This window comes from Rhizoctonia solani, chromosome 4 (genome assembly GCF_016906535.1).
Source record: "Rhizoctonia solani chromosome 4, complete sequence".
Lineage (NCBI taxonomy): Eukaryota > Fungi > Basidiomycota > Agaricomycetes > Cantharellales > Ceratobasidiaceae > Rhizoctonia > Rhizoctonia solani.
Window position 1 is genome coordinate 1,621,615 of NC_057373.1, and position 22,677 is coordinate 1,644,291.

Genomic DNA, 22,677 nt, shown 5'->3' on the forward strand with positions numbered 1-22,677 from the left:
TGATGCACATGGTACGATCTACAAGAAGGTAACGCATTCCAGCACCTAGGGTTATGATCCATTGTATTTGGGTTAGCACTGCAATAAGTCGCAGGAACGATTGTCAAAGTTTTCCCACTGTATGATCATGACTCGAAGTCGTGAGACCCAAGGCTTAATTATTAGTCCGGTAGTATATACATGAACCTCGTGGATGGTATGTGGAATAGTATCGGAAAGATATACAAAAAATGATATTCGGCCGTCCCATGAATTAATCAGCAAATAAGTGAGTTCGATATATTCCACCCTGCACCTGGATAGCCGTGCACGTGGCTACGGCTAGACCTCATTCCTAATGCTAGTTTGGGCGGGGCTAAAGTTGTAGTTATGGACACAGGTGAATCATATGCATAGGGTTAGGTTACAAAATGCCAGAGATCCGAAAATGGACTTTACGGGCAACGTATCTTCGATAATCATCTCCATGACATAGCCATACGTCCCGCTCGAATGCTTCGCGTCTATCATTTTATGTATGAAGATCGCACGGCTCAATGTCCTTTCAAAACCTCCGGCTAAGGTCACACAAAATACGGTGGATTACAGTAACCAATTTCAGACTCTGAAAATAGCACACAAGTAATAGGAGCTGATTACCTAATGACGGGGTCCTCTGTGTACCGACCTTTGTGTGACCTGCTCTTGATCGACTCTGATTCCTTACTACCACCGAGCGACGATCATGGATGCAAAAGTGCGAGCCCTGGTGGATATGGTATGTTGGACTACCTCTACTTCAATATTATGCCGCCTTGACGGCAAATTCGACTCGGATGATTAATTACACGGTTTTATGGCAGGGAGCAACCCCAGCGCAGGCGCGGGCTGCGCTCCGCAAGTTTAGTGATGTTGAGACTGCCGCGGAACAGATATTCGACGGGAGGTTTGATAATGTTAAAGACGAAGACGAAGAGATGAAGGGTAGCGAGAAGGACAAGGGGAAGAGGGCAACGGTTTGCAAGCCATTTTCTATCATTTAAATCGTTGATACTCAAGCCGTGACCATGTAGACTCCAGAGGATGACGACGAAGGTATAGATGAAGAGGGTGTTGAGGATGATGATGGGAGTGCTTTAGACGACTATGTGGATTACGATTCGGATTATGAGGCCAAGGCAGTTGCGGGGAAAGATTCCGGGGTACACGGAGATCCTTATGCTGGCAAGTCATTTCTTTGCCAGGTCCAAATTCAATAATTCAATAATTTTTATTTCACCGTCTTGCAGGCATATTCTTTTCCAAGGATCGTAAAGAAGAAGTTATCGAAGTCGAGGAAGAGCCTGAGTTGGTGGTGATTCCGGGCAACCCAGACCCTGTACCACTCATGACCCAGAGTGAATGGATGAAAGGCTGTCCCGAGGGTGGTGAACAGGGGTTTTTGTTTCAACTCTATAATGGGCTTTCTACCGGTTCTTGTGCTTGCCCGAGTCAATGTGGTGGAAGTAGGCCAAGGTCGAAGAAAGACTTTTTTGCGATATACGTGAGTGTGCTTTGGGGATATTCTCTTCGGAACTTTTTAATTTATAAGATCAACAGAACTCGTTTACGACATACACTAATAACTTGCGGGAGACGGTTCACCAAACATGCCCAAAGTGCAAGCAGGTGTACTGTTTAGCTTGTGGTGAAGGAGTATCCTCCACTCCAGTTCAACAGCGTAGCTTCCCCGGCGCACCCGGAGTTGCCAATGTCTTGTTCCACTGTGCCAATTTACAAGGGGTCATCCTAGGGATTGGTCTTCATATGATCGAGCAATTATTCCAGGAGCAACACCGAACGCACGATGATACAGTCGGTGGGACAAAGAAACGTAAAGTGTCCCCTCAAGCTGGTTCATATGATGACGAAGACGAGTACATATCAAACGAGATGGCTAGAGGAAAGAAGGCCAAAGCTGGAACTGGGTATGCGGGTATGGGGAAGGAAGATGTGAGCACCCAGTTTCCTTAGCTTCACCGTCCCGCGATTGACGCATTAGCCAAGCATACCGGGTACATGGAAGCAATGCAAAGCCAAAAAGCTAGGGACACCAAGATGGCTGGACTTATGGCTGAAGTCCGCGAGTTCCTGCCTTCGCTTCAGCGAAAGGGCGGCGTACAGACATCTGATTACCTTGTTCATCCAAGCGCCCTTGCCCATCTCAGGCGAAGGTTCAATTGGATAGGAAGCACGCTCTTAAGGAACGATTCACTGACAGATATGTCAGATCGTTCGGTTCTGTACTTTGAACTATTTTCATGGCTTGAGGTAATACTGCAACCTCCACATCCAATTAGTACTCATGGGTGTTTTAGACAATTTCGAATCATGAAGCCTTGGCGTCTATGATGGCGATGCCGATTATGGTTGTTGCCTCGATCAAGCCCAAGGCTCCCATAGCTGGTTCAGGCTCTAGGCCTGCTCAACGAGAGCGTATCATTATGTACGAAGGCAGCTCGGGGCCGCGGGAACTACTCGAATCGATTGTTATCCAGGCACAAGCGGCGATAAAGGGACTAGAAGGGATGAAGCCAGCAGATACGGAGCATACAGAGGGAGAAATGACTGAAACCGAAAAACGCATGACTGCTAGCGAAAAAGGAAAACAGAAAGAATTGACGGACGCAGTGCCAGATGAAAATCTGAATCTGCTTCGATTCTGGTAGGTGTAATCCCACAAGCGATGGTTGTCGACTGAGTAAATTCTGGTATGCCAGTGAACGTATCCTCTCAGCTGCAGCTGGAATTGATCGCTCATTGCGAGAGACAAAGGGTGATGACTTTGTGAATCGCTTACACGCTTCTTTGCCCAAAGCTGCTGGAGGCGGACCTTCGCATGGTTTAGAAGACCAACCCACGATAGTTCCTGGAGACAGTGACGAGGAAACCATTCAGATATACGAGTCATGGGCGAACAAATGCCGATTTGAGTACTGCGACCTATCGATACCGGCTCCAGCTCAAAAAGAGGGAGAAAGCACACCATCGGCGCCCAGCTACAAATTCTACTTCAATAATGATGCACGAATGCTCGCAAATGCAGATATTCCGAAGAGAAGTTTAGCTATTGCCAAAGAGGTGATCAAGCTGCCCCATCTTGAATCATATGCTAAACAGCCCTAACAGCTCGCTGTTTTGACGACCAATCTACCTGTCGCATGGGGATCTTCCGTATTTTTACGTGTGGACGAGTCGAGAGTGGATGTCATCAAGGCGCTGATAACTGGGCCAGAAGGAACTCCGTAAGCATAGCTCAAGACACCTCGCATAGTTGGCTGTAATAGGTTGCTCATTCTAGTCGATGCTTTTGGATAGGTATTATAATGGATGGTGTGTGTGCCATTGATTTGGGTAGACTATGCAGCTGAAGGCCGTTCTAGCTTCCTGTTTGACATTTTCCTCGGTGCAAGCTATAACAACTCTCCGCCTAGCGTTAAATACATGACAGTTGGTGCTTCCTATGTCTTCTCCGAGCTTGGCGTTGATGAATTCTCCATAGACCAACGGTGGGCGTTTCCGATTTAACCCGAACTTGTATGCAGTACGTAGTCGTAGGGATAAATCTTCCAAAATCAGAGCTGAGACCCCTTTAGGATGGCAAGGTGTGCTTGTCATTGCTTGGAACTTGGTCTGGCCCTGGTTGGATATCCGGCAAGTCGACGCTACTTCAAGTTCTAATCTCGATTCAATCTATGATTTTATGCGACGAGCCTTACTTGAACGAGCCCGGCTGGTCGAGTGGAGGTGGTACTCCCGCTTCAAAAGCATGTGCGTGTATACTGAGTGGATCTGAACGAGCTTTTTTGACGTAGGTTCATTAGATTCGGCAAACGTTAGGCGGATGGTTGTTCATACTGCCGTGAGCTATACTCCAACAAGCTCGACCATCCTTCACTAATTCTATCTAGATGCTCGGCAATCTAAAAGCACCTCCGGAGCCATTTTCAGATGTGATTAGCACTCATTTCCGACTGAAAGCTCGTTCGCTGTATAAACAACTCGACGAATGGCTCGAACTGGATGATGGTCGACCTCTCGACGGTCAAAACGGGGGTGGACAGCTAAACTCCACGGGCTCGGGTGCCGGACAAGCGCTTCGTCGTGATGTACAGGAGCTCAAGTCACTTTTATTGAAGCTAGATCCCAAAGCTGCAAGCGATAGCACAGCAAGCTCAGACTGAACTATGAACCTGATTTACCTATCAGGTAGTTCAAAGATGTTGTCAGTCATTCCGGGTGATACTTTTGTACTGCGCAACCAATATATGTATGCGCGCTTTTCAACCAATACTCGTTCTTTCGTTAGAAATAATCCGGGCCACTGACGTTAATGAAATAGTTCATGTATACCTTGGTTATCGTAGAACCCCATCTGAAAGTTGGGGTATTAGAGAATTTGATCAGGGCGTGTAGGGATATCAGGAATATGGGCCATGAGCGCAGCGCCAACTTGTCTAACAACAAATATAACCAGGTTAAGTCACAAATAGATTCATATCATTCCTTGAGCGTTTATAGCGGTGCAAACTAGACACTGATCCATAAGCCCAAATAGGCTGATGCCGAATATTAAGTACGTCAAAACTCAAGTGCCACACGCCTCCGAAGCATAGCTGCCATGTGCAATATTCATCCGCAGCACAACCAGAGCTCCTAAAATAGAATAGCTCCACTAAGAGCAGCCAGAGTTCCAACGAGACCGATGGGAAGGGCTGAAAAACGTTCAATTCCAGCGTTGCTTGTAGGTGTTGGGCTCGAAGCCGGGCTACTACCACCCAACGTGGTTGAGCTACCAGCAGGAGAGGTGCCAGTAGGCAAAGAGATGGTGGTAGTTACAACGTCGGAAGAGCCTGTCGTGGTTTGAGTAGGTCTATCACTCGAAACGTCGCTGATCGTGGGTCGCCTGGTGGACAAGGTTTTAGTCCATCATTATTAAAATGTATTTTCGCCACTCACGAGACTGAAAATGAGCTGGGCTCAATCTGAGAACCTCCAAGACGCGTAGTCGTACTTGTACTCGCGGGCGGAAGCGTAGAAGTGAGGGACGAGGGAATAATTGACGTTATAGGTTGGATCGTCATAATCCCAGTGTCCAAGGTAGTTGAATCTTGAGCAAGCGAGTAACAGGCATAGGCTATGACTGCAATAAGATAATTCGTGACTTTCATGGTGATGCTGAGTGTGGTTGCAGAGAACGAGGTCTTTGAGCTGCCCACATTCTCGCTTTGTTCGGATTTAGCTAGTGGCGGTGTTTCTTAGTTTGTAATTACTTGGCGTCATTGGATGTACTGATGGTGTTGTAAATGGTTTATGCATTTATGCGGGATTTCGGTGAGAGCTCAAAGGAGTTTATCTGTGCCAGTTTAAGCAGACTACCGATCGGTAATATGCAGGGTTTTGGAGTAACACGGATGGGGTGTTATGCATGGCATGGGTTTTATTGATACAGATAAAGACATTAAATAGAATTATGGTTTCGTTATTGCTTGTTGAGCATCTGGTATAAAATATTTAAGTTAAGATTCTCTCGTCAAATGATGATATACACACCTGCATTCTGTTCGGCAAATCGTGCCCCAACCCTCTCTGAATGCTTCATGAATTTTTCCACACAGTTTTGTATGCACGTATCCTTCCACCAGCACAGTCAGGATACATCAAGGCAATTGCTTCATGGAATCCCACCTCTTTTGTTCCTAAAGACTTGCTAGTAAAATCGTTGACGCAAGAGTTGAAGCAGCGTTCAACTAAACCGGAATAAAGTTTCAAGAAGTCTTGCATCTATCTTAGTTATAAGTTATATTGTGCAGCAGGAATAAACGCTTTCCAACCTGCTTCTTTTCGATTATCTTTGTCATATGCGCCTGCTCGGCAGCGTTAAAATTGGAGAAATCCATTGTGGTTATAAGGCGATTTGAGGTTGGGTAGTTTGTTACACTTTTGTTAGTCACATGACATATCTTGCTTGGTTGGCGATCAATACTCCCTGTGGCTATGCAGGACTGCCCATGATCGGGTCAGTCTTTAGTTAATTTACTCCAACTGTCATCTCGCCAAGTATGTCGGGGCAAGAAGAAAATAAAACCACAGTCGCTATTGATATCAAGGACTTGACATACAAGCATGCCTCTCCTTTTGATGGCATTCCTCCTGCACTAGTCGACCTCTCTTTGAGTCTTCCCAAAGGATCGCGAACGCTCTTGATTGGCGCAAATGGAGGTAAGTTTGAAGTCAAAGAGGCCACAATTGTGAAGCTCATATAAAACAGCTGGGAAATCGACGTTGCTTCAGATACTCGCGGGCAAGCGACTAGTCAAGAGCAATGACGTTCGAATCTTTGGCCGAGATGTATTTCGCAATTCACCTCCGGTGTGTGTCATGTCTGTCTTGCTGACAGTACTCCTACTCATACTATGCTCATGCTGTAGGGAATAACTTATCTCGGGACTGAGTGGGCTATGAACCCAGTTGTTCGCTCTGACATCGTCGTCTCCCACTTTCTAGACAGTATCGGAGGCTATAGGTTTGTCCTTTGGAACTCTGTATAGCAGTTTATATGATACAGTTTCTCAGACACAAAGCCCGCCGGGATAGATTGTTGGACATATTGGATGTGGATCTTGATTGGTTGGTCTAAGTTACTTTGGATTTCCCCCGGTCCTGATGCCTTTCTTCATCCGGAAAGGCACATGCACGCTATATCGGACGGCGAGCGTCGAAGAGTTCAGCTGGTCATGGGCCTAATGGGAGAGTGGGACGTCCTTCTCCTTGACGAGGAAAGTATTTTTTAGAGAATAAAATGGAAAGTAATCCTCATTTGCCCAAACAGGTAACAGTCGACCTCGACGTTCTTGTTCGTGATGATCTATTAAAGTTCCTGAAAGAAGAAAGCGAAACTAGGGGAGCAACAATTTTGTGTGAGTCGATTAAACTATCTTTCTATGATCGGACGAACTAAACTGATATTTGGTCAGATGCTACACATATATTCGATGGCCTGAACACTTTCCCAACATATGTTGCCCATATGCGCTTTGGTCAATTTGTTTCCGAGCCAGTATTATGGGAACAGCAAAGAATTGAACCGGAATTGCCTTCTCCTTCGTCCGGCTCTACCTTACATGCATTGGCATTGCGTTGGCTCAAGGATGATCGTGAATTCCGTAAGCAGGAAGAGGTGGCCGGTAGGCTGAACAGGACTCGTGGTGCAAAGCCTGACACCGGAGTTCCAACTGACTCCGAGGTGTTTTATAAGAAGTAAGCTACCTTGGCACATTCTTGGGACCATCTAATATACTCTACTTTTCAAAGGTACGACTATAGCCACTAGGCATTTCCGTCCACGTGCCTCTGAGCGCGCTCAACTCGTTGCTCATTTATTTCAAGAATCGTCATAAATTATTGTAGCATCATCTTCAGTACACTCAACTGTACAATAGACAACACATTCAAGTTCAATAAAATTGTCTCGACTCTATTTTGAATCGTGAAATCCATCAGACCACAATGAGTCTCCCAAAGTGACAATTTAGACTTCAGGTACTCCAACCAATGGACAACAATTGCTTCAGGGTTGGGGTCTGATAACATGTCCTCGTCCTGAGTAAAATGATCAATAATACTATAAGCTGCGGCAGTGTGGAAACCTACGTTAGGGACCCGATGGAAATGTTTAGAAAGCTTTTCAATAACCATATCATACGGTAGGTGTTGGGTTAGTTTCCTGAACTTTGGTTAACTCCAAATGGTTTTGTTCAATACGTTAGCCCGACTCACTTCTTCTGCTTTACGTTCAGGGAATGCCTTGCATCGAGCGCGGAATCCAGCACATTAGAAGAGTGAGCACCTTCGCTGAGTGCCAGTCGGATGCTGTACTCTTTATCGAGTCGGCCGTCGCGTCCACCAACTCTCTCGTACAATTCAAACCTATTCCAAATGACTGGAGATACGAAAGCCTAAATTACTGTCACTCACGTTATATGAGACTACGAAACAAATGAGTAAGCAAGTTGATGGGTATCTGGGTACACAGTACATACAGCATAGTCGAGTTCAGGTATCCTTGGGTTGGCAATAGGCAGGCCACTGAGTAGTACAAGGTTCACCAATGTGTGAATATGGCTTTCCTTGGTGAAATAAAGTGTCAAAGAGCATTCTCCCGAGTTGCGTGCTTCTTCGAGGTCATGAACAACATTTCTCAGGAGAGGCAGAGACGTCAAGACTCCAATCTCCTCCCTTGAGTAAGAGATCACACAAAAGATTAGAACATCAAGCTGTGTTCATAATTCACTTACTTTTCGGCCGGCTCAATACCATATTCTTGAGGGGCGACTAGGTCAAAAAGAGCTTTTGCTCGACCATAAAGCTCATGCAGTGTTCGATTTTGTGGCGCTCCCAGCTCACTGCCACCGTTTTCGTCAAATATGGCGAAGAGAAAGGTGCGGTGATGCAGTGCACAATACCTATTACAACAACATGAGTTCAGAGAGGATTGTGAACTTGTTACATTAGAATCTCACTTCAGTGTGTCGTAGAGCTCTGAAACTCGCGATGGATCGAACTTTTCTTGCTTGACGTTGCAGAAGTCTACAGCAGATAATTAGAGGAAGCTATACACAAAAATTAAGCTTTACCTTCGAACAACTTTTCCCATCGCTCTCGGAACAGCCATGGTTCGTCTCCACAACACCTAGCCGAAAAGACTCTCAGATACATATTCGTTGAGCACGCATATACCTACGCTTACCATCGCTGCTGGATTCTTTCGACGTCCATAGTTTCAAAGTTCTTGCGCATAACTTCGCGGAACTTGGTCAATAGCTCTATAACTTCCCTCACAACCTCCACCGGTTCCTTCTTTAGACCTTTGGGCCAGGTCAACTCTGGTCTGCGTTCGCTCTCGCCTGGGCGTAGCAAAAACTTGAGACGTTTCTTTACGTCGTCGGTGAGATCCTTGGCAGCATTCGAATCGTCCAAGAGATCCTTACGGATAATAAGCTGATAAGTCGGTACCTTGACGGACATGATAGACCCGCTGTCAGAAGCATGAGAAGACTTGGTGGGTGTGAGTGTAGTTGTGAATGCAGACGATGGGTTGATGGTGGTAGTAGTAGCGGTGGTCGTGGTGGAAAGCGTGCTATTCGTGGCATTTGTGGCGGAGCTACTATCCAAGAGTGCCGCAGCAAATATCTCTGCGGAGGCCGTGACTCTTCGCTCTGAGGATGTGAATATCTGAGGCTCCCACTCAGTATTGTAAAGCCACGTCCTGATATTATATTTACCTTGACATTGTTCAGAACATCCTTGTCTGTGGCTAAGGTCAACATTCAAAAGTGGCTGTAAATTATAGCAAAACATACTCATAATAGTAATATCCTTTTTCATGCTTTCTCCTGCATTAGAAGGTTGGAAAGGGTAGGACCAGAGTACGAATACTAAGACGTACCTAAGTCTCGTGACTGATAACGCGCCGCATGAGTAAACTTTCGCAAAGATGAATGAATCAGTAGGTTAATTGAATCCTATATATTCTTAAAACATACCTCGCCTCCCCATTTGAACACTAGCTGTAGTTTCTCCAGCTTTCTAGGACCAACGGCCTTACCCTTGGTAAACCCAGGCTTTAGCTGTGCTTTGGTTCCAGGAAGGTCAATTTTGCTGAATAATGCATTATTGAGCTGCGTGAGTTTATTCAGGTCTTCACCGCTTGCCCCCAAATCTCGTGCTTGCTGGATAGCCTCGGCGATTTTCTTAAGTTGCTCTGATTCACGCAGTATGATTTCCTCCTTCTCTCCATTGAGTAGGTCGACAAAGGGTTTTGTCCAAGGTTCCGAAACAGGGAAGTTAAATTTCAGCTTTTGCTTTGGTGTGCGATCGGCGTGACGAAACACTATATCGAGAGTTAGGGAGTTGGCATGACATTGCAAGGGACGTACCCGTGACATTGGCCTTGAGTGTCCACTGAGGGCCATCATCCATAATATCATTGGCACCGGGAGCTCGACCAGGTTTGATGCTGTATTTAAAGCATACATCCGCTAAAATCTCCGCGGCCTTGTCTAGCTCGTTTTCAGCTACCGATGATCTTGCGTGGAATTCGTCACGTACCATAGTAAGTCTCGTTTCCCTTTACAAAGCTCCACCCATTTACATCTATCACCATACTCCGGGCGCCACCGTCGCAACGTAGCACGTCGAATCCACACACGCGTTGTCCAAACGCCTCGCAGATTTTGCTTGCCCAGGACTTTTCCTCGTCACTTAAATGAGTAATGAATCTACGCGCCAGGTGTAAGCTCGCTTCTCCTCAATGAAATATGATCGCGCTCGAACCTAATTTCCTTTCCTTCAGTATTCCGGCGGACAACTCCGTCTACGACGGGTGACTTGCGTGTTTCCGCATGGGTGTAAGTTGGGCCAACAGTGTACACTTTGATATCCTCGGCTTCCACGTGCCTGAGTAATGATGTCCGGATAATCAACAGATTCAGCCTACCGTTATCAACGTCTATAAACTCTTCATAGACGTACGACCCTTCCATGCGTGGTGTAGAGAGGGTAGGGTCGAGCTCGCTGGATTTGTTCCCGACCTAGAGACCGATCAGGATCCTATCCTCTGGCTCATACACCACATCACCTTTCTGAATAACCTCCTTCCCTGCCCACCCTTAAAATAAATGTAGACGTTGTGGTCTTCCCCGTTCACTGGTTTCTCCACAAACGGTTTCTCCATCACCTGCCCATTGACTATGATAGCCTCGCCATCCTCTCTCATCCGAACGTCAGCCATCGGTTCCTCGAGGTTGAGTCTCAGCCCAGTGTGACTCTCAACAAGTGCCAATAAGTCTGCATCAAGTTTGGCACCACCATCACGGGAAGCTATCAGTCGTCTAGGAGTCGGAATAGAGAAGTGATCGAGGATGCGGACAACGACCCGCCTGTCCCAAAGGAGCGCTTGGGCATGAAGGTCATTGATACACACCGGGTTACGAAGTTTAACGTATTCCACAGCTTTGAACAACGGAAAGTCCGTGCTAAAGAAGCTGATAAGTATATCACAGCGCGGCCAGTTTTTTACATCTATTGAGTCGACAAGATAAGTGCCTTTCAATCGAAACTGCAGACTATGGTCACGCGACAGACCTTCTCCTAGGATCACCTGTTCTCCGAAAAGTTTGACTTCTATACAGCCTCGGCCCCTCTCTACCAGTCTCGTGATGATTTCCCGCATGGGCTTCGATCTTGCCTTGACGTCCATGGCACAAACGCCCACAACCACCACAGTTGATAGCTGTGCTCCATCAGAGGGAGTGGGCGAAGGTGAGTGTGACCTTATTCCAAGGCTTGATGGCGCACGACTTCTATCGGTCGTAAAACGTGAGCTGGACACCGAACGCTGAAAATTGGACATTGGAGCGGTGGTTGTAGAAGGTGTAATTTACCAAATTGGGCCCAATAATGAAATGTCCAGACATTAGTGGCTGTGCTGAGGGATCCGACCATGCGATTATTGGGCTTGGGAGTCAAAACACTTTATTTGGACAATTTCCAGAGAAAATTCCAATTTCTAGTAGTACAATACAAATGAGACTCTTTTGGTGTTTATTTCTGGGTCACAGAATTAGAACATGGTAATCCTTCTTCAAGCAACCTGAGATTCTCCACAGTAGATCTCGCAATAGCAGATAGTGCCTGTACGGTCTCTTCAGAGTGAACTCCTGATATTATAGATAAATCAAACCCACCTCCTTAGTCAGAAAGGCTTGGTGGCCTGAGATGAAAACATTGTGGAACGAGACCAGGCGAGAGAGCTGGTCGTCTTGGATAATCTAATTCACAACGCTTTCAACGTCAAATAAATAGTTAGAGAATATTAAAACGCACCTTATTGGAAGAGTCGCGGAAGAAGTACTTAGATTCACGCTCATACACATCCATGCCGACAGCACCAATGTGCCCCGACTTAAGTCCATGGATTAAATCTGCAGTATTGATCAAGGCACCTCGGCTTGTGTTGACTATGACCAAGCCTGCGTTTAGAAGTGGCCCGTTTAGGAACCATATATCACTGCACATGAGCTGTACTTTTACCTGGTTTTGTGGTTTTTAGCGCTTCTTCGTTAACAATGTACTCTGTGTCGGGTGTCAAAGGGCAATGTAGCGAGATAATATCGGACGCCTTAAACAGTTCGTCCAAGGAAACATACTGAATTCCGTTTTCTGCAGCAGTAGGACTCGGGTATGGATCGTATCCAATGACCTTGGCACGGAAGCCGTGGGCCAATATACGCCCTGTACAAAGGCCTTGAAATAGACATTAATCAATACGTGACATTATGAGGTGTGCATACAAAGAATCTACACTTGCCTATCTTGCCTGTTCCAATGATTCCAATGGTCTTCCCCTCCAGGTTAAAGCCCATAAGTCCATCTAGAAGGAAGTTGCCCTCCCGAACTCGGTTGTATGATTTATGACTACCCATAGATGTGAGCTCAATTAAGTGAAATATAATCAGTTATCTTACTATTTGCGGACGATAGTCAAAAGCATTCCAACAGTAAATTCCGCGACTATTAGAAGTTATGTCAATGCCGTTATACTGTGGGGATGTATGCTGTACATGCCAGCTTCGGGAGAATATGCGGGTACGTTGACAACCGAGATACCGAGTTCTTCGGCTACTTTCAGATCGACCTGTAGCGCGGGACAACTTAGGACAAAACGGAAGTAAAACATGCGTTTACCGAACTCACATTATTGTACCCTGCACATCTATGTGTGTGCAAATTGGATTAGCCGGGAACATCCAACAGAAGAAACAACAATAGATTATACCTCATAGCAATATACTTGATCCCTTGGGAGTGCAGTACTCGCAATGTCTCTTCACTGGCATCGTCGTTGACAAACAAGCATACAGCTTGATGACCTGTGGTAGGATTTATCCGTCAGAACATGATTATTCCAGTATCAATTAATATATCTACCTTCGGCAAGCTTTGCGGTCACTACATTCAGGTGAGGCTCAAGATATGTAATCTCGATTCCAGCAGCGGTAATATGCTCGCTCTCGCCCTCAAACGACCTCCTGTCATACTTAATAACCGCTATTAGAAGACATTTGGGAGTGTTTTAATGCAAACCTGCATACCTGCCTCGTGCTGTACATAGCAACTTTCATTGACTTCATAGTGAATGGATTAGATGACCAGATGACACTGTGGTAATGATGATGAATATGAGAGTCCGGTGTGAGGGAGATTATAGGCTCAGCCAATTTGATCCCAATCTACGAAGATCATCTACCCGGGTCCCATCGCGGTAAGTCCGCGTCGTCCTTCCCAAGAGTGGCTGTGCTCCGTAAGCAGAACGAAAGCGTGGCGCAACGGAGATAGGTACCAATAGGCTGGATTCTCTCAGAGTCTGCAGTAAGACAATAGTATTCACAGAAAAATGGTACAATTACCGAATCACCATGAGATGCTTGGCCAGGTATAAGGTAGCGCACGGTGAAGTGCACCGATCGGCTACGGGGCACACATACCTGAATGATATCGCTACGAAATAAAACTTTGTACCAAGACGGGGTCGAAAGTGCAGTAACACCTATCACTCATTTTGTTTGAGAGCCGATTGAAACAAAGTTGTATATGCGGGCTTAAACAAAAGAAGAGCTTTACAAAGTTTGATAAATGAGCTCATATGTAATTTGCTATACATCACGTGCCGGTCGCCCTTGGTCCTCTCATCTGAGGCTTTACCCCTGTTCCTCACTCTGATGGACCGCTCTAACAGCACCGCGTCGACATCATCTGCGGCCTCTTCACTGTCGCGTGGCACATCTAAAACATCAAATACTGGGTTGGCTGCATATCAGGAGCGTCTACTTGAACGTACACTATCAGGCAGGCCTGGGGTTCAGAATACTCAGAATAGGGGTATATTTGCGTCACCAACGGGCGGACCTACCCCTACGAGAAGATGGGTACCAGCGCATAGAGTAAGTGCTAGCGTCGATACTGCGCGCGCAAGATGGGATTCCCGCGGCGAAGATCAGCATGAAGGCGAAATCACTCCGATCCAATCGCCAACGAGGCCGATGTCCTCCGCAGTTGAGGACATTATACGCCGTAATACAAGCACACGAAGTACGAGTTCAGAGTCTTCTCTTACGCAGCTACACTCTACCGAACCTCAGCCCCCGGCAATGGACGATTCTCACCCCCCACTTCAAAGGCCTCCGTCTAGGACTGTGGAAGATATTTTACGACGGCGTGATCTTCTCAAAGATACTGTTTCTGAATCTCCTACTCGAACTCACACCTACCTCACCGAAGCACCAAACACACCACCCTCACCGAGCAACGCAGCATTGCAGACAGCTTCGATTGTTTCTCGGCCTCGTGATACGCCTTCGTTTGTGAAACGACGGACCCTTCCAGCACCAATTGCCGTATCTTCATACTTGCCAGAGAGCCAGCCCAAATCACATCCGGTGGCTTCAGAATCAAATTCTTCAGCGCCAGCATCTGTCTCACCCACTAGGACAAGAGGTCCTGAGCGAACGGAAGTTGCTACTCTTGGACGCACATTCAGAGCACCGTCCTCCATTTCGCGGACCAATGCCGAGCAACCCTCGGAAACCGCCACCCTAGGGCGGCGCTTCGGTATAAATGCATTATCAAGCAATGCCCCATCAGACTCAACTACGATACATTTCCCACCCACGAACGAGCGACTAGGGCCCGGTCAGCCAGCCGAACCCCCTGAGAGAGTTAATACGTTGGGGCCCCGACGAGGCCGTTCTCAAAGCGTAGATGTTCTTGCCCAAGCCGAAGCTGCTAGAAAAAACTATACGCCGGAGCCGAATACTCCGATGTGGATACATTCTCGTGGAAGCTTACGGAGGACCGGAGGACCCTCGTCCTCATCCAAAGCTCCGACTCCGGAGTCTCAATCTCCGGTTCCTCCGCTATCGCCCTCCAAGACCGGAGAGGATGCAGCGCCCCTATCTCCTGTCAAGTCCTTTCAGCAGATCGTTATTCCACCATCACCGGTCAAAGCTGGATTTACACTGCCCTCCCCTACTAAGCCCGGATTCGAACTTCCCGCTCTAGATAGACTAACACTTGATGAATCTGGACAAACCGCCGAGAACAATCCCGTTGGTGGTTCAGCCACTCTCAAGCGAAACAAATATGGTACTGGTCTTTCTGCCGGGGGCCGGAGGCTTGGTCGGCATCTTCCTCGTATTGCGAGTGGTGACGGCGGTGACGATTGGGACGAACCACGAGCCAAGCCTCCGGAGGTACTCGCACGAGAGAAACGCGAGCGTGAGCGAGAGGAAAAGCGAAAGCAGCTGGAGGAAAAGAGGGAGAGGGAGCGAGAAGCTCGAGAGCGCCGACGGACTCTGCAGGGGCATAACATAGAAGAAGAATTCCCACCGGCTCTCCCTGCATCCGCCGCACTACCGCCACCAAGTACTGCACCGGCTGGTGTTGATGACGTAGCTGGGATACCTGGTCGATTGCGTTTTACTCGTGATACAGTACCCATGCCAAGTTCAAGATTGATAGGAAATTGGGCCGATTCTCAGCGCAAACATCTTCAAGCGTATGAGTACTTGTGTCATGTAGGGGAGGCTCAACAGTGGATTGAGGGATGTCTAGGCATGGAACTTGGGTTCGGAGTTGTAGAGATGGATGAAGGTCTAAGGAATGGTGTTGTGCTTGCGAAGCTGGCCAAGGCGATTGGAGAGGCTGGCGAGGGTGATGTTGTCCGAAGGATATTTGAGGTATGCTGATCAGAAATCGATCACTTGGTAGGCCATAAACTGACAAATTTTATCCTGGTCCAATTAGCACCCAAAATTGCAATATCGTCACACAGATAACATCAACTACTTCCTTGTGTTTGTTAGAAACGTCGGTTTACCACTGGTGAGTGATGCTGTTCATGTATGCGTCGGTTGCCTAAAATTTTTGAACTAGAGCTTCGAGTTTGATACCATAGATTTGTACGAAAAGAAGAATATCCCAAAGGTTATATATTGCATTCATGCACTCAGGTACGTATTTGGGCAGTTGTATAGTAATTGGTACTTACCAGTTCCAAAAGTCATTTGTTGTCCCGTCGTGGTAAAGCGCAACGCATAGGAAATCTACTCGGACAACTTCAGTTCTCGGACGATCAACTCGCCGAAACGCAGAAGGGTCTAGCAGCGGCCGGGGTGAACCTACCCAACTTCAAATCTGTGGGCAACAAACTTGCACAGGAAATAAACGAAGAACCAGAGGTCGAGGTGGAGACCGAGGACGAACGTATGACATTTTTTGAGTTGGGTTGAATCTGGGCTAACCGCAAACTGATATAATAGGACGAGATAGACTATTGCTCGAGAACGAGGCTTCAATCATTGCTTTGCAAGCTCAGGCACGTGGATATCTGATCCGAAGACTCCAAGAGGCTCGTCAATCACATCTTCGACTCGCAGAAAGATCTCTTATGAAACTTCAAGCTCGAGGACGCGGGTTTTTGCAGAGACAAAAGATGTCCGAGGCTCGCAAGCAACAGGCAGACCTAGATCCTTGGATTCGTGCACTGCAGGCTACCAGCAGAGGTTGGCTCGCCAGGCGTAGTCTGCGATCTCGCGTGGTTCGCGTACGGTCCGCATCCGAATTCTCGGTCAGGATTCAAGCCCAAGTTCGAGGACTTTTGGAGCGTAGACGATATATGCGTCTCAAATCTGCCTTGCGTTCAAGTAAAGTATCCTTTGTTGGACTTCAAGCCTATGCCCGCGCCAAGATTGCGCGACTTGCACATCATGAGGCCGTGAAGTCTCTGCACGAACCAGTTGTTATGCATGGGGTAGTCGGACTTCAGGCGACATGCCGAGGAGTTTTGGTTCGAATGCGTATCTCTCGAGAACTTTACAACTATGCTTTGGCCGAGTCTTTGTTTGTCGGCCTACAAGCACATGTGCGAGGCTTGCTCGTTCGAAGACGAATCGGCCGTCAACTGAAGAAACTAGACGATGCCACAGATGTAGTTGTCTCCATTCAGGCCGCTGCTCGAGCTTTCTTGGCTAGGAGGGATCTGTTGTCATTGATTCATGGTCTGAGAAAAGCTGTGCCTTTTGTTGTCGGTCTGCAGGCGCAAGCCCGGGCGAACCTGGCCCGGAGGAGACATAAAGCGATGACTAAAGCTCTCGGAGAGGTCAAAGTTCTTACGGCAGTGGGAGGACTCCAGAATTTGGCTCGAGCTGCACTGACCCGGCGCAAGCATCGTGAACAACAAAAGAAACTAGACTTTTGCCAGCCCAATGTCGTCGGGTTGCAAGCTGCTGCTCGTGGTGCGCTTGTGAGGAATTTCTTCTGGGCCTGGCGCGATTATCTGCACGGCAGCCAGCCGGAAGCGATTTATCTTCAGTCGTTGCTGCGCGGGGCCTTACAACGGCGCAAATTCCGCCAGAAGATGCAATATTTCCGAGACAATTTGGACAAGGTTGTTAAGATCCAATCCCTCTTCCGGGCCAAAGAGCAGCGAGAGCAGTACCGTCAATTGACCATGGGCAAGAACGTCAACGTTGGAACGATCAAGAACTTTGTCCATCTGCTTGATGATTCGGAGGCAGATTTCGAGGATGAGATCAGGGTAGAATGGATGCGAAAGCAGGTCGTTGAAGGAATTCGGGAGAATCAATCTCTTGAAACGGAAGTCAACGAGCTGGATACCAAGATTGCTCTCGTGGTCCAAAACGTAAAAACCTTTGAAGAATTGATTAAAGCACGTCGTCTGGGGACGGATTCTTCTGCGCTCCACGCAACTCGTGCCTCGGTCCTTGCTGCCCATGGTGATCCGTTTGCGGCTACTAATGCGCTAGACCAACAGACTATGCGCCGACTGGAACTCTATCAACAACTTTTCTACTTACTTCAAACACAAGGAGGATATCTTGCCCGTCTTTTCTTCTCCCTTTCAAGAAGCAAGGTCCCGGAGAAAAACAAACGGACGGTGGAGCGAGTTGTTTTAACACTTTTCGGGTATGGCCAGGAGTCAAGGGAGGACTACTTGCTACTGAAGTTGTTCCAGGTAAGCAGCTTCAATTAGTTACTGAGGTCTGTGATCACAATCAAATTATTCAGATGTCGATAGTGGAAGAAGTTGCGGCCGCCAACTCTGTTCAAGAAGTAATTCAAAGTCATCCGATGTACCTGTCCGTCGCTATCCAGTACATCAAGCATAAACAGACAGCCTATATTCGGGACACTCTCAAAACCATCATCCAAGAAGTCATCGGAATGGACGACCTCGACCTAGAGACCGATCCAGTTGCGGTATGTGCTCGTATACTGAGTACACTACTACCGAATCTAACGTTAAGTTAAATAGATCTACAAGACCCTCATAAACCAGGAGGAAATGCGCACTGGGCAAAAGAGTGTCTACAAGAAAGATGTTACAACCGAGGAGGCTATGCAGCACCATGCGACTCGAGAAAAATACATCCATCGTACGTAGTGTTCCCTCTTATATGTTCTTGCACTAATAGCCCCCTAGACCTCCAAAAACTTCAGTGGCTTTCGGGGATTTTTGTTCGAACAATCCTGGGCTCAACAAGGCGCATGCCCTATGCCATGCGGCTATTGGCCAGAGAAATTCTGGCCGCCTTGAAGGTGAGTCAATCCACCGAAGCCACGGAACTTAGCTTGCTGAATGGATTTACTAGTCACGCTTCCCTGACGAGCAAGAACCTACCTACGCTATTGCACTTGGTCGCTTGATTTACTATCGATATATTAATCCTGCCATCATGTAAGTGAATAAACTCTTGTTATTATCATATTCCTTATTTTGGTGTCACTAGTACTCCTGAAACTTACGATGTCGTCCCAACTACCATCACTCCTGCCGCTCGCCGCAATCTTGCCGACATATCCAAGGTTCTGACTCAGATTTCATCTGGGTATGAATTTGAGGTCGCAAACCTAGTATCTATGAATGCGTTTGTGGCTGAAAACATCCCGTCCATGGCTGCATGGTTCCTCGAAGGTATTGTTTGACCTATTCGGGTCGACCAGAGTCTTTACTAAAATATTTACTAGTGGCTAACGTGGCTGATGCTGAGACAGAATACCACGCTCACGAATTTATCGACGTAACCCTCCAACCCAAGCCGGTGTACATTTCTCCCAATGAGATTTACGCTATGCATGGGATTCTCACTCAGAATGTGGAACAAGTGGTCAGTTTATGAGCTCTTTGGGGGAACCGGACTAACGCTTTCTCCCCAGGCTTCTGACAAGAATGATCCTATCCGGGCCGTCCTGACGGAATTGGTCGGGCCCCCGACATTGAGCGCCACTGATGAGCTGAAAGACGCTCGGGATCGTGCTGTTACACTGGAACTTTCCAACAGATTTGCTCAAGTAAAGGGTACATTCTATAACTAAACATAATTCTGCTATCCTGACAAATTTCCTATAGATCCGCTCGCCGAGGAGAAGGCCATTTGGGTACAAGCCAAGCGCGGTGTATTGGCTATATTGCGTGTGCAACCTGCCAAGGATCTGGTCGAATCACTAATGAGGCCTGTCACTGATAATGATGAATATACCTGGGAAGATATCGTTGACAAGGAACTCGTAACCGATCGTATGCTTCAAAAACGACGATTGCCTTCGCAGGGAGCGCAGGACTCTGCTTATCGGTTGGAAGATATCAGAACGTAAGCACAAATCGGCAGCATCTCGGCGAACAGATCTTCATAACGATATTTTTACAGATTATCATTCCGAGAAGTCAAGGCTCGCGCCATTCAATATTTATTGGAGTTGGAGAAAAGGGGCAAGGTTACTCGTACGGATGGTTATCAAGGAATTCTGAACGCAATCGCAAACGACGTACGCAGTAAACATAGAAAACGAGTTCAGCGTAAACAGGAAATGGACAATATGCGCGAGGCATTAAACCACCTGAAGGAGCGAAAGCGTGCCTTTGAGGAACAGATATCAAGCTACCACAGTTACATAGACTCCGCAATGAACACGATGCAGCGCGGAAAAGGGTGAGAATCGCGCTTGCCTCACTTGTGTGCTGTTCTGACCTTTTGTACACTGTACCAGGAAAAAGCGATTCGTAATGCCATTCACCAAACAATTCTTCCACTTGCGCGAATTGCAACGAACTGGAGGAGAGCCTCAGTTCGGATCGTACAAGTACAGCGCACAATATCTATACGAACGAGGAATACTCCTTTCAATCGATCGCTGTTCTCCTCGGCAGTTCGATCGCATCGATATCGTCCTTTCATCCAATGAAGTCGGAATTTTCACGATCCAGTTAATTAGAAATCTTCCAGGCGCATCCGAGGTCACCGAAGATATACGCATGGAAGACTTGCTGCAGGCTCAGTTCGAGAACAGGGTATCTCTTTCGTTATACGATGGCTTGGCCAAATTCAACATAAACTTGCTTTTGTATCAAATAAACAAGAAGTGAGTGTCATGTCCGACTGCTGAAAATATATTGCTCACGCATATACCTAATAGATTCTATGTATAACGTTATAATGAACTTTTTCGTGACTCCCTATTACTTCATCCATGTTGTATCACACTCATATCTTATCTTTTGGGCACCTATGACTTGAATAGAATTATCACACAAAATGTGTCATGGAGCTTTATGGTTCCGATTTTGATGTGATGGCAGTGTTCGGTTGATTTGTCACGCAGTAGGAGAATCGAGCACCTGAGTAGAAGTGAGGTTATTGCTAAACCTGTGAATTTAAAGCCACGCATTAGGGTCTGTCACACAATATTCATGGGGTGACTTGCTGGTCAAAGGATGTATAGATTATTTCATTGATGGGAGATGTTGCTGTCCACTAGCCGCCGGTCCTTTGCTGATAGACAAATGAATAGCAATCCTCGTGGCCATCACATGACGAGACAAACATAAAGCTAACTTACAACGTCCATAGAGCACACGATTTTACGACCCTACTTCTTACTATCACCATACTAATCCTTGCTTCCAATAATCATATCTATGTTTGCTACGCTTCCACCTCCTAAGATCAATTGGAGCTCGAGGAGCAGGCCCACGACCCCAAGCCACCAACCAGAACAACCGAAACCAAAGGACAAAACCTTAGCACACGCCAAATTGGCCGTGGAATAGTATGGCCCTATTCTATGTCTTCCGGCAAAATCGTACTGATTAAAAGGTACAGTGCTTCACTTCACAACAGGTCACATTGTCCACAGGGCATATATATAGTGCCATCTGAGCGGTCCATGAGGTTGGTACATTTTGCCTGCTGGGTGCCTCAATTAACATATTTTTAAAGATTATGGAACGGGATGCTTTTTATCCACCAGGGTTTGTCATGAACTTAATATCGTTGGCTTTCATAACTGACGCCTCGTATGTTTAGGATATTACCGGTCTGCGATTTTTCGTTTCAAGATTACATTTCCTTCAGACTATCCAGCAAGGCCACCCGTTGTTCAGTTTACAACTGATGTATATCACCCATTAGTCTCCACTAAAGATGGGATATTCTCTTTAGCTCCGCGTATACCTGACTGGAGGTACGTGAGGTCGAACTCTATGATCATATAGCCTTATTAGGACATGTCTCAGCTCTCATGAACATAATGTGTTCCATATTCTGCACTGGATCAAAGCTTCATTCAAGAAGAGGGCACTAGACGGACTTGATGAAGCGTCTTGCCTCAACAAGGACGCCTTCAGGTGCGTTTTTATCTGGAGCTCCTGTTCATCTCACGAGTAATAATTCGCTCTATTGTCAGGATGTATAAAGAATCAACCTCGTCGTTTGCATCCCTGGCGGCCCAATCTGCTTCACTATCTCAATCTTCGTCTGCTCTCTACGGGGAAAATCGCGATGCAAGTGACACCGGCATTCTTATGTTTTCGCGAACGAGTAGTTCTGATCTAAACAAGCTTCGTTCAGAACTTGGCCTTACTTCCTGGGCTTCACAACCAACGGCCTGATTCGGGGTATGGGTACCAGCGACCGGATGACCTATACCATTTCTAGTTGTACGATACCTTGCTCTCGCAGTGTTCGCGTTTAATTAGAGAGGAATACATGTCACGTGGCGCGCCGACTGATTGATGGCCTACGCCTAGCCCTGCAGCCTTCTTTGTATAAGCGAACACGCTAATATTTATACTTTTTGTTGTTGGATACGACGATTGCCTCTATTTTACCAAATGCATATGCACTTTACGCGCAGGAGCTAGGATAACCGATACTGAGTAGGTTACCATTTTGAATGTGTCTTGGTGTGCTGGGAAGGCTTATATTCAAATCTCGGAGCAAACAAGACAATTCGAAGGGAATCGACGATGCCTCGTGGACGCTCCCAGCTTCTTGACAACACCACGAACCAAAGGCGCGACCCGAGGAAGGATGAGCACGAGCAGTTGGGATTTTTTGGGCCCAAGGACCCAAAAACACATCCTCTTCACATGAAGTACGTACGAAGCTCCCTTGGCTCCCACTTTATTCTCACACTATCCCATAGACTATGCTTAGGCGGCCTGCTTCTTTTCCCGCTGTGGTGGATTGGAGCTGTTATGAGATGCGAAGAGACTGACTGTTGTGAGTCATGCTACACGTA

At 46.9% G+C, this 22,677-nt stretch overlaps 5 protein-coding genes across 5 annotated transcripts; 3 read left to right on the top strand and 2 right to left on the bottom strand.

Annotated features, from left to right (window-relative positions):
* Window positions 1-724: 724 nt before the first annotated feature.
* RhiXN_00524 (ubiquitin-conjugating enzyme) lies at window positions 725-4,202 on the top strand (the record flags this gene model as incomplete). Its single annotated transcript, XM_043320343.1, has 15 exons — window positions 725-757; window positions 843-995; window positions 1,053-1,223; window positions 1,286-1,522; window positions 1,579-1,971; window positions 2,026-2,289; window positions 2,337-2,683; window positions 2,739-3,099; window positions 3,148-3,263; window positions 3,337-3,351; window positions 3,402-3,468; window positions 3,521-3,562; window positions 3,615-3,789; window positions 3,843-3,880; window positions 3,930-4,202. The coding sequence occupies 15 exons, from the start codon at window positions 725-727 to the stop codon at window positions 4,200-4,202; spliced, it is 2,685 nt and encodes an 894-aa protein (XP_043179355.1).
* A 472-nt stretch (window positions 4,203-4,674) lies between these two features.
* On the bottom strand, window positions 4,675-5,189 carry RhiXN_00525 (uncharacterized protein; the record flags this gene model as incomplete). The annotated part of the gene is made up of 2 exons (XM_043320344.1): window positions 4,675-4,924; window positions 4,978-5,189. 2 exons carry the CDS (start codon window positions 5,187-5,189, stop codon window positions 4,675-4,677), a joined length of 462 nt encoding a protein of 153 aa, XP_043179356.1.
* Window positions 5,190-6,080: 891 nt separating this feature from the next.
* Window positions 6,081-7,282, top strand: RhiXN_00526 (ABC transporter; the record flags this gene model as incomplete). The annotated part of the gene is made up of 7 exons (XM_043320345.1): window positions 6,081-6,240; window positions 6,290-6,390; window positions 6,450-6,544; window positions 6,595-6,648; window positions 6,707-6,801; window positions 6,858-6,938; window positions 6,996-7,282. The coding sequence occupies 7 exons, from the start codon at window positions 6,081-6,083 to the stop codon at window positions 7,280-7,282; spliced, it is 873 nt and encodes a 290-aa protein (XP_043179357.1).
* Window positions 7,283-7,419: 137 nt separating this feature from the next.
* RhiXN_00527 (histidine phosphatase family containing protein) lies at window positions 7,420-13,211 on the bottom strand (the record flags this gene model as incomplete). Its single annotated transcript, XM_043320346.1, has 29 exons — window positions 7,420-7,620; window positions 7,672-7,744; window positions 7,798-7,947; window positions 7,996-8,006; window positions 8,061-8,256; window positions 8,316-8,483; window positions 8,541-8,607; window positions 8,655-8,710; window positions 8,768-9,252; window positions 9,303-9,328; window positions 9,381-9,413; window positions 9,467-9,503; window positions 9,564-9,910; window positions 9,957-10,079; window positions 10,129-10,298; window positions 10,354-10,465; window positions 10,517-10,610; window positions 10,658-11,381; window positions 11,672-11,712; window positions 11,766-11,849; window positions 11,905-12,050; window positions 12,112-12,324; window positions 12,383-12,495; window positions 12,546-12,591; window positions 12,688-12,715; window positions 12,775-12,793; window positions 12,857-12,950; window positions 13,009-13,117; window positions 13,173-13,211. The coding sequence occupies 29 exons, from the start codon at window positions 13,209-13,211 to the stop codon at window positions 7,420-7,422; spliced, it is 4,005 nt and encodes a 1,334-aa protein (XP_043179358.1).
* A 588-nt stretch (window positions 13,212-13,799) lies between these two features.
* On the top strand, window positions 13,800-22,045 carry RhiXN_00528 (IQ and RasGAP domain protein; the record flags this gene model as incomplete). The annotated part of the gene is made up of 19 exons (XM_043320347.1): window positions 13,800-15,815; window positions 15,883-15,960; window positions 16,012-16,088; window positions 16,139-16,341; window positions 16,398-18,112; window positions 18,166-18,357; window positions 18,413-18,533; window positions 18,581-18,696; window positions 18,750-18,835; window positions 18,888-19,072; window positions 19,126-19,265; window positions 19,315-19,456; window positions 19,508-19,748; window positions 19,806-20,087; window positions 20,146-20,517; window positions 21,375-21,406; window positions 21,462-21,618; window positions 21,671-21,781; window positions 21,841-22,045. The coding sequence occupies 19 exons, from the start codon at window positions 13,800-13,802 to the stop codon at window positions 22,043-22,045; spliced, it is 6,471 nt and encodes a 2,156-aa protein (XP_043179359.1).
* Window positions 22,046-22,677: the final 632 nt, after the last annotated feature.